This window comes from Silene latifolia, chromosome 5, assembly GCF_048544455.1.
Source record: "Silene latifolia isolate original U9 population chromosome 5, ASM4854445v1, whole genome shotgun sequence".
Lineage (NCBI taxonomy): Eukaryota > Viridiplantae > Streptophyta > Magnoliopsida > Caryophyllales > Caryophyllaceae > Silene > Silene latifolia.
In genome coordinates this window covers 66,557,799-66,569,278 of record NC_133530.1, presented here as the reverse complement: position 1 = coordinate 66,569,278, position 11,480 = coordinate 66,557,799, and the positions used below count along the sequence as shown (strand labels likewise).

Sequence of the window (11,480 nt, the reverse complement as noted above, 5' to 3'; positions counted from 1 at the left end):
TTTTCAGTTTGTAAATAATTGGGTAAACAAGACTTTTAGTCTGATGTTATTGTACTGAAACAAACTAAACTGAATTGAACTAAATAAATATACCGTTAACTGAACATAAGATAAAAAGAAACGGATATAATTGAACTAAATCAATACACTAAACTCAACTTATCGAAACCGAAATTATGTTCAAACGATACATTATTACAGCGTAAAATATTTTCTCACCATTGCCCTGCCCTGCCCCCCCGCCTTGACAAGGACGTCCCAATAAAGATTATCCCAAACACCCCTTGACATTCACCCACCCCTTTCAACTGGTCAGAGTGGATACCCAAAGTGGGGAGGGGAGACTGGTCACAGTAGTTGAAGGAACGAGGAAGAGAAATTTGTGGTCAAGAAGGCCCTTTCCCTAATCGAAGTCGATGAAATCAAGGAAAAGACGAGGGTCAAGACTCAAGAAGGCTGGACTATCATATCGTACTAGTCGACGAACGAGGGGGGATTAAATGTAGTAAGCGAGTTGAGATGTGGCCGAGAAGGTGGGAGAGCAGTAGTGGGCTGGGTAATATAGTAAAAATACATACAAGAGTCCATTTTTTGTGTTGCCTAAAACCCAAGGAGAAAGAGAAGGTATAAAATTCAACTACCGCAATATTTTGATAGTTGCCAAATGGATAGAGTACTGGGAGTAAAAATTTTCGGGTGTATTCATTTTTTTTTCTTTTTATAACAGAGTAAAGAAACATCAGAGAAGAAGACCACAACAGTCTGGAAAAAGCCATTAGTTCACAATTAACATTTCAGTTTCAGGAACAGCACCATATCCCCTTTGAACTAACCAAGCTAATTAAAGTATTGAACTATGGTGCAATTAAGACATAAAACCGAACTAGAATGTTGGAATAACATATGAAAACAGCTTCTAGCAACAATCTGAGAGGGAGAAGTCAATGAACTCTCCAACACTAATCACCAAAAGAAATTCCCTGAAGGCAAAATCAGACGCCTAAAAGATCAACAGATGAACTTGGGTGAGGAATTCCTTACAGTCGATTAATCACCGCCTCCACTTCAGATGGAGAGTACAGGTGGTAGGTTGGAGAAACCCTTGCAATATCGACATTGTTTGGAGTGACCTACAAAAAATACCGAGATTCAATTACAACCGCAAGTAACTTGTCAAAATCTAAAAGAGATATCAGAAAGCACGAAAAATGGCTACCTTTTCCTCCATAACCTGCTTCAGAATGGAAAGAGCTATTGTCTCAGCTTCTTGAAAAGTCAAATCCTGAGGATGAAAGCAAAAGGAAGTCGGAAGTTATTGAATGAAAGCAATATGAAGTCCCAGACACTACCATAAGAAGAGAAATCCCAGATGTACTATATCAATTAACACAGAAAAAAAACATAGATCCTCCACTCCTCCTGCATACTCTGCTCTAGTAGGGTAGTGCATTCGTATGTTCGTTTACTTATTATATGGGTAAACTGGTTTATGGGATATCATACCTAAATTTGCTACTACGGAAGCTAATCAAAGAAATCATGGTGAAGAGATGTTTAAAACTTCTTTATATGGGTCTTCTATCTGTGATATGACATACTACCCGCCTACCAGTATTGCTGTAGGCCTCCTTATGTATTAAGCGATGTTATTACGACTCGGCTACAAGTGTCACACACAACACACGATCGTTTTATAAAAAAGCTTCATGTTTTTGGTCTAAAAATGAGGTGTTGAGACGTTGTGTCGTGTCGTATTGCGGTATGGCTGTATGGGACATGAGATAGACCAACAAAGTGAAGTGTTTTAAGTAACATAAATCTCAAGCAAGCACAATCGATGTCTTGTCAATTTAACATATAAAATCACTTGGGCTAAGGCTTGATGAATTATGATAGTAGAAAAGTGTCTAATGGCTCCTCCTTATTAGCCATGCATTAGTACTATTAAGAGTTCCTTTGCAGAGAACAGACCACGTGCATCTGCTTAAGCAAATCATAGATGATGATAGCGGAAGATTATCGGCAGATGATAGGTTTATGGGATCTTAAATACGTTTGCTCTTTTTAAACTTACAGATTGTTCTTACATTTTTCTCCTATTGCCATTATTTTCTTTAGGATCCAACAGTCTTCAACTTTTCTAACCAAAAGATTATCTGATGATGCACTTTCCTACTATTTATATGAAGTGTGTGAACAAGACAACATAGTTTATGGTAGAGTGTAGCAGCTATCAGACTTCCTATAGGATTGACAATTGGAGACTTTCTTTCACCTCGGCAATAGCTGGTCAGTTTGACAATGCTTTTGTTGCTTTACTATGGTATACTCCATTTAGTTCTTTAAAACTGGAGCATTTGATTCTGATGCAATATTTTACAAATGCAGATGTCAAATGGAGCTAATTCAAATTTGAAGGTGGGTCATACTCACACGTGCAAAATTTGAATCCAATTTTGAAGGGTGCAAAAACAATTGTTGGGTTCAACTAAAACATACTAATTAGATCCCCTATGAAGACTTTTGGGTTCAACTACTCTGTATTAGATTGTCATTTTATCATCTAAAACATGGAAGTGTAAACTTAAAGCTACCCCTGCGAATTATAAAGTGACCAATGGAATTACTGAGGTTAATGAAGAAGTGGGCAGGTGAATGACATACATTTCTGTATTGTTCCTGCAAGGAGCTGTCTGCACCTTCGGAACCCGAACCAATCGCCTTTGCGCTACATTGCCAGAATGTACCAGATGGGTCGGTGTAATACCTGTAGAGAATACAAATTACAAAATTATTGATATTTCTCCTATTTTAGATGGAAAAGCATCAAATAGAAGAGGCATTAAACTCACAAGCTTGGTCCATTCTCATCATGACCTGCAATGAGGAGCGACACACCGAAAGGGCGAGACTGCATCAATAAAAGAGAAATCGTGTTAGAGGCTAGTTCGATGTTAGGTAGTCCAAACACTCCAGCTATTTGAAGGAGTATCTATGTATCTTGCTCATAGATGATTTTTGTGTGTGTCAGTGTGTGTGCTGGCCTTGTAGGCGATAGCTGGAGTCATGGTATGAAAATGCTATATAGTCATATGGGGATGTCGGAATGTAACCTAACAGGTGGCAGGGCCTACGCGACTAGAATTTCCAAAAGTTTTCCAAGCGCATTATATCTTCCCTTCTTAAGAAATGAAATTTGAGTTGATATTTTACATGTTACTAAACTATATTCCAGTGAGTTGTGACCTCTTCTTTCATAAATACATACACCGAATTTATAAAACATAAGTTTTCCTACATTTTTTTCCAGGAATGAACGGACAGTTAGTGGAAATACCGCTAAAATAAAAATTCGAACTTTTGATATATTGGTAAATGCACCAAAATATCATAAATTGACTTGTTTCTACAGAGAGGAAAATGACGGAAAAAACATAAGGGCTGTCTAGTATTATATCATGTCTTTTGTAGTTGATATCCTTCTGAATGGATATTAATGGATGGAAACCACCAACCACCCCTCCTTCCAGGCCCCAACTTTATTTTTTATTTTCTCTCAGTCGTAAAAGTCAAAGAATCAAACACTTCACTGCTTGTTTAGTACGTAGATGAGTCCCTACCCCTCAACAACCAACTTTGGTTACGTAGAGACTTATAGATGATAAGAGAAACCTATTCCGCTAATACACCATATAAACAAAATCTTATAGAAATGCACACACAAAGTGGGTAAACTATTAACTTACCATGGACTCTTCATCACCTTCCCCAAAGCGCAGTGCTAGATCACACAGAGCTTGGGTAGTCGACTCAACTGTCATCGGTTCCCCATATGAAAATCTATGATTCTGTTTCACGAGAAAGTAAAATCTAAGTCATCCCTTTACTTAATAGTAGTGACAAGGACAAGTTGACATTGTAACATAGTATCAGGTTGTCAGGGGCTCAGGGTACCTGGGTCTCCACCCTAGCATGCTCCACAAGGGTCCGAGCATCAGCAATCAATCCACTCATGGCACATCCTATATGCTCATCAATTTCCATGATTTTTTCAACACTGCTAGGTTCCTGAAAGAAATTGATGCTTTATTACTTTCTTCTAATGATACTGTATCACAGGGACTAATTTCAATATCTAACATGTGAAATTGGTATCCCTGCCTCACCACTTGGCAGCCACTGAATAAAGGCTTTTATTGAATGACACTTGAATGAACAACCGTAAATCAAGAAAAGAGAATTGACTTCTACACTAAAAAACTAATGTGTAAATCTACAGAACAAATTGATTTTAAAGTTTCAAAATTGAAACTCCTCTTGAATTCTAAGAGTTCCTTCATCAAAAAGGGATTTATGATCTATCAAACATATCTTTGAGTTCAATCTTATGCAACCACGCCATGTACGGCGTACTATGCTGCGTGTTGGACATGGCACTACAATAACGACACTTCGGTTTAGGCCCAAAACATGCAACTTTGCCTTTGATGACACTTGGAGCTGAGTATAAGTAACATAGTTTGAGTAGAGGACATTAAGTTACATTATCATGAACACATCCAAAATGACTTAGCTGCGAATTTTTCACCAAGCCTGACTATCTTAGTAACACAAATGTCAAGTATAAGTGTTGTTTGTTTCCTACTACCAGACCGCTCTCCCCCATTCCCAGCCACATTTTCATCCCGTCCTTCCCCTTCTCCCAACAAAAAAATCAAATAGCCATCAACCAGTGGCATCATCAGCTACTGTTTTCATCCCGCTTCAAGTTTATATGGATGTAAGAGTTGGGAAATACATTAATGCGCCAAATAAGAACATACACAAAACACCATTTCGTCCATCCTAAAAATCGGCGTCATGCTGTCCATTGTAACATTGAAGACAAACGGCAAGAAACTAGTGCATACTAAAATAGTTAAGAGAAAATCATCTAGTTTGAGTATTAACTTTCTAACCAATGCAACAGGTAAAGAAGCTATTCCTTTGCGCAGGCCATCAACCCCTATTGCGAATAACATTAAGAGAGGAAAGAACTTTATACCAGCAAGGGAGAGGTGATGCGTTTTTCCACAGCAAGGACAACTCCTTCCTTAGTCTTTAACCCAATTGCAGTTGAACCCAGCTGTAGGTGAACAAAAATGAGTATACCGTAAGCAAACAAATCTACTGGCTGACCGCTCATTATTCGACAGTTGCAGATACAATGCAAGAAAACACGTCTAACTAATGAAAGCTGTAAATTATTAAATATTACCTTGATGGCCTCAATTGCATATTCAACCTGGAACAAGCGGCCTTCAGGTGAGAAAGTATTGACTCCTCTGTCATACTCGGTCCTTTATTTGAAACATGATACATATGACCCAACGCAAAATTATTCAAGTGATAATTACTATATCTCAAAAAATCAAACCAAAAGAAAGCGTAACTTTACCTTGTGAGAAACATCTTGATCACCGCAGAAAATCAAATATCTGAAAAAGAGAGTTATTGGAGTCCTAAATATCTCTTTGAAAGCCATAGAGCCATTTGAAGATTCTTATAATATATTCACATATAGAACTTCAGCAATCAATCTTACTAATGAAACATAATTTCATGTGATAGTTCAGACAACAAGTAAAGGAAAGACGCAAGTAAGAGGAGTCCTATTACACGCTGAGATGCATCCACCTTATTAAAATTCTGTAGCTAAAAGCTTCACTTAAGAGCTGCACAAGAAGTGGGTTTTCTATGTTCGAATCTCTAAAAAACATTGCTACCACATAACCAACACACAAGTGCAAACCAAATTTAGAATTGCATCACCAAACTAATCACCCTAGTAAAACAAAACTACGTGTAATACATGCTTGAAATTAGGTAACAATAGAATCAACTTTGCCATAAGTCCTAGTGCCATACACTGATCAATCTAAATATTGAGTAGCCTTAATGTTCAAGTTGCAATCACAAAGATTTTTGCTATCAAGTGGCCCAAAAATACATCTATGCCCACATCCCAAACAAAACCTTGTCTGACTTGCATAATCGGTCACCTTTAGGTGTGTTTGGATACCATTTTAGGAGGGAAATGGAGGGGAGGGGGAGAGAGGGGAGGGAAAGGTAGGGGAAGGGAGGGGAGGGAAAAGGAATTATGGTTGTTTGGATAAGAAAAATGATGAGAGGGAGATGGAAGGGGAGGAAGGAGGGAGATGGTAGAATGGATGGAGGATGTTGATGCAATGTGACTATGTGAGTCAAAAGAAAATTTTCCTTCCAAATCTTGCCAATGATGGAAAGATTTTTGTTTGGTCTAAAGGAGGGAAATTAAATCCTCTCATTTCCCTCCCCTTCTATTTCCCTCCTTCCATATATTGTAACCAAACAAAGGAAATTGAACCCCTTCATTTCCCACCCCTCTCTTTCCCTCCAATTCTCTCAATCCAAACACACCCTTAATGTCGCCTAATCATAGCCAACACTACCTACACTTTACACATTATATAATGTGGTCTCGGTGTCTTGTTACAATGATGAAGTAAGGCTGGTATGGATTGGGGGAAATGGAGGGAAAGAGAGACTGAGGGAGGGATCGCCTAATCAAAATACATCCAAGGTACCTTTAAACCCATACTCCATACTCCATTCACCATCGCCTTCCTTCCATCCCTTTTCCTTTGTTTCCCCTTCGCATTTGTATCCAAACAACGTGTTAGTAAGCTAAAGCATTCACTTACCGCGTCAGCCGGCTCTCCTAATTGAACTGATAGAAAACCTAAACCTAAAAGTAAGGCAAGTAGTGCAGCAGGTATTCTAAAGCACAAATCTTGCTCCTAATTCACTAATACTAACTGCTTTAGTAGCTTGTAATTTAAAATCCATCCATTAAGTCGCTAATCCAAAATATAATTACTATGAGACCGTCTCATACGAGAGTTTAGGCATGCGATTATAAGATTTCCGGAATGTAAGAGAGAAATGATAATTACAGAAACAGAATTGATAAGGTGTTCAATGCGATCCAATCAAATCAAATCAAACAAGTATTTGGACAGAGTTGGGAAATTGAACAAGTAAAGAATAAAAAGGAAAAAAGGAAAGAAAAGAGATCGCACCGGAGGAGAGAGACAAAGAGACGACGGAGAAAATGTGGCACTAAACTTACTCAGCTTGTGTTTTTCTTAAAGCTTAAAGTTCTAAGGAACAATAAAAAGGAAGAATGTCTTGCGCAGAAAGAAATACTCCCCGCACTGCTTGACTGCTAGTCTCCACTCTCCGTCGTAGTAACGACTCTCGTCTCTTAAATAAGGGGTCAATTTCAGACTCTTACAAATAAAATATCAAATGCACTATCCGTTTTAAACTTAAAACGAGTCAAGTATGTACCTTTCTTGTATACACAAGTGATATAATATTTGACTCATCTTAAGTTTAAGACGGATAGTGCATAAGGATAAGGGGATACTCCTAATCACACAAAGAAAAAAAAAATGGTACTAGCCTCCAGTGTTATAGTTTGACCATATTGTCGATATTTGTATGCAATTGGTCTCCCTTGTGACGGGTTACCATTTGTGACGGATATTTTGTGAGATAAAATGGTAACAAAATGGGTTAGTGGAGAAAGGGGACCACATAAATAGTGTTGCAGAGAGAGAAAAAGTGGGTACTTTGTGAGGTAAAATGGTATCCGTCTTCAGCTTGTGACGGATATGGCATGTCTTCAATGAGAATTTGTGATTTGTATGAGACGGAGTATTTTTTTTTTGAATTAAAATTTATTTTAATGAAATATATTTCATGATAAACTTAAATATTTTAGTATTAGATTATCAGTATTTATAATTTTTAACTTATTTATTTATTACGGAGTATCAAGGTTTAAAAGCTTTGGAACTAAAATGTAAATAAGAAAGATTTTCAAGAAATTGAAGAAGAAATCATTTTCTTTTGGGATGAAAGTTGTTGAACTTAAATTGGAGTGAGTTTAGTTAAATTAAATGGGGCTTAACTGAACTAAAGTGTGTTGAGAGATGAACTAAGTTAAATGTAGCTGAACTTAAGCTTAAATGCATGTCTAATCATCCCCAGTATTATGAGACTGTCAATATTGCTTAATAAAATTTGTGTGTTCTTCATGTAAGTTTGTTCTACGTTTATGACCCTCAAGAATCTTTCAAAATTTGTGATTGTGCAACCCGCGCTTCGGAGCAACTACCCATATACCTCCATTTCTTTTTATCACTCTTATTGCAAACGAACACTCAAACCGTTTAGTTTTTTTTTATTTCCTTTGCAGTTTTTCAGGATCCTTTGTCCTACTTTTGTACGGTTCATGCCGTTCACATTTGACGATATTATTCAGAGGACTCTATCTTAAATAGATATTCAAATATAAAATTATCACTATAATCTCGTCGTCTTCCAGAGGTTCTACAATATTTTCCTTAAATAAATCGATTACCGAAACTAAGTAATTATTTTAAAAAAATAAAGATAAAAAGTGACTCATTCGTGTGAAATACACAAACAAACCTAGTCTAAAACGTGTGACATACACGATAGGTCTAGGCTCATTCGTGTAAATCACATGAACAGGGTTGGGTCTATTTTGTGGATTACACGTCGGAGCTTGGGCTCATTCGTGTAATTCACACAAATAGTCTTGGGCTTTCTTGTGTGATTTACACGATTGAGCCAGGGCTCATTCGTGTATTTCACACGAATTTGCTTGGGTTTCTCGTGAATTTGACCTGAATATGTATTTTCTGTCAATTAAATCGCGCATCGTCGTAAAAAAAAGGCTTGTAAAATTAATGAAAATCGAAATACGTCTTCGTTTCCCATCAAATTACCCAAATCATAAAAATAAGGGAGTAAAGGGTACAAATTAACACTCTCAAAGACAGTCTTGCAACACTTTGCAAACCCAAAGAAAGAAAATGAGTCACATTGGATGAGAGAAAAAAAACGCTAAAGATATGCAAGAACAGAGACGGACAAAGGAAAGTTAGCATATCTCCATTCTTAATATGATGCACCTAATAAAAAAATTTACAACCTTTTGCTAATTATCAATACAAGAGGTTTGAAGATTCAAATTGCATTTCGAACAACACTGAACCAAAAAAAACAAATACTCCAAAACAATTTCTCATTGAGTTTTGCTAAAATCAATTCATGAAATTAAACCTCATGAAGCTTTTTTGTACAAATTCTTGTTTATTTTAAACCTTGAAACTAAAGCTATATTGATTGTAAATAACTCTCGGTGTTAAAAATGAAAAGTAATAACAATTAAATCTTAAAAAAGTTAAAAAAATAAAAGAAGAGAAAAGACTGAAGATATATTTTCTAAGAGAGGAGGAAAAGAAGGCTGGGAAATGAAGAGAATCGAGAGATTCATCTTACTTTTTAGGATTTTTAGGACTTTTAGGTGTGTTTGGATAGTAAAAGTGGAGGGAAAGGGAGGAGAGGGAAAAAAAAAAGACAAAGGGGGGGTAAGGGAAGGGGAGGACAAATGGGATGTGGGTGTTTGGATATAACTTCCTTCTAAATTTTGCCTCTTATGAAGAGATTTTAATTTGCGGGGAAAATGGATACCTCCAAATCTCTCCCCCTCCACCCTTATTTACTATTCAAACACCGGATTTTAAATCCTCTACTCTCCCTCCCTTTCTTTAATATTCTTATCTAAAAAACCGCGCATTCGCGCGAGATCTATACTAGTTGACTATTAAATATTTCGGTTTTTCTAACGTGGGCACATATTAAGAGTCTAAGTAAATAAACAATTAGAGGAATATTTCACTTATAATATATATAGAAAAAAAATGAATTGATTTAGATAAAAAATGTGGTTGATGACGCTCGAACCCATAACCTCTTGGTGCACAATACACTTGCTATTACCATTGTGACACATCCATCTATTTGCTAAATATGTATCTTTTTTGTTATTAATATGTTAAAATCCGAGTTAAAATAATATTTACTTATAATAATTATTAAATATATACTTCTAACTTATATTTAATCTAATGTATTTACTGAGTTAGTTAAGTATACTTGAAAAAAAATTGACAAAATATTTTATTTTCTTATGGTAATTATCATCCGTACCTTTAGTTTACATTTAACTAGGTTTGGTGCCCCACCCCTCACCGGGCTACCTCTGTTTACCATTTAAATTTTATTTTTTTTATGAAATATAATTGCGTTAGTATTTTTTAACACATACATTTACGATTTATAATATATTGTTCTATGATATATCTTGAAATTATGATGAGATTAAAATTTGTCAACAAATTATATGAGACACATTCACTTATTCTCCCGTCGTTGATATTATTACTTCCACGACATACCGTTGTTAATATTATTACGTTCACTAATCATTCGGTTACTGTTGTTTCTTTGACTATTCCCGCTATTTTTATAGTTAAATTCACTATTCTCGTTAATTTTATCAAACTTATATATTTAAATAAATAAAATATTTTCCTTAAACTGAACTGTTAGCTAACTTTCTCCGTTGTTTATACTGTTACTTTTATAACATTTGTTGTCACTACTGTTACTTTCACTACTCTCGCCATATTTTTTTTTTCACCACTCCCACATTTAATACTGTTAATTTCACTACTCTGGTTGTTATTATTGTTATCTTTACCACTCAAATGGGTGATTACTATCATATTTACTACATCAAATGTTGCTATAATTATTTTCACTATTAATAGAGTTACTTTTGCTACTTACAGTGTTGTGAAATAAAGACAAGAGATAATTATATAGAGAAGGTAGAAAGAATATGAGAGAGACAAAACTGTATATTATTCCATTATGAGGGGGTATATATACATATACGATGAAGGTAGAGTTTCCATAAGATAATACATACTAGAATATTCTAAGATATGAACATCCATATAATATTATACTATAATATTTCATAACACTCTCTCTTTCGATGTCTATAATATTTCATAACACTCCCCCTTGAATGTCTATCACTGAAGAAGATGTCTCGTTAAAAACCTTCCTAGAAAAACTCCGTGGGAAAAACACTAGTGAAGGAAAAGAGTACACTAATCTTCAAACTCGCATAACAACAAGCTGCCTCGTTAAAACCTTTCCATAGAAAACCCAATGAGACAAAACCATGGATAAGGAAAAAGAGTACAGCGCGTGTCAACTCCCCCTGATGATTACATAACTTGATAAATCTTGAAATGATGCTTGCTTTGACGGAACTTCTCGATCGTTGAAGTGGTATCCATTATAGTTGATAAACTTGAATCTTCAATCAATATAAATCCTTGACAGTTTCAGTATCATACCTGGATATGATCATTTCATAATAACTCTTGGATCTTCATTCTAAATAATACCTCCATAATTATGATAGTGTTTCTCCTTAATAGATGATATAATATTATATAATCCTGAACAAATTGTCATCTCATCAACCATGTGACAAGACTATAGCG

At 35.7% G+C, this 11,480-nt stretch overlaps 1 protein-coding gene across 1 annotated transcript; it reads right to left on the bottom strand.

Moving 5' to 3' along the window:
* Positions 1 to 760: 760 nt before the first annotated feature.
* Positions 761 to 7,412, bottom strand: LOC141657485 (proteasome subunit alpha type-5-like). The gene is made up of 10 exons (XM_074464735.1): positions 7,101 to 7,412; positions 5,438 to 5,477; positions 5,258 to 5,339; positions 5,045 to 5,125; positions 3,955 to 4,068; positions 3,747 to 3,848; positions 2,853 to 2,911; positions 2,665 to 2,767; positions 1,217 to 1,282; positions 761 to 1,130 (listed from the first exon to the last, which is right to left on the bottom strand). Exons 2-10 carry the CDS (start codon positions 5,449 to 5,451, stop codon positions 1,038 to 1,040), a joined length of 714 nt encoding a protein of 237 aa, XP_074320836.1. The 5' UTR covers positions 5,452 to 5,477; positions 7,101 to 7,412; the 3' UTR covers positions 761 to 1,037.
* Positions 7,413 to 11,480: the final 4,068 nt, after the last annotated feature.

What these genes read in the sequence shown, in the direction of transcription:
- LOC141657485 (XM_074464735.1), bottom strand. An exon ending in GCATCACCTCTCCCTTGCTG is followed by an intron (nt 4,069 to 5,044) that starts GTATAAAGTTCT and finishes AATTTCTTTCAG; the next exon opens with GAACCTAGCAGTGTTGAAAA. An exon ending in AGCAGGTTATGGAGGAAAAG is followed by an intron (nt 1,131 to 1,216) that starts GTAGCCATTTTT and finishes TATTTTTTGTAG; the next exon opens with GTCACTCCAAACAATGTCGA.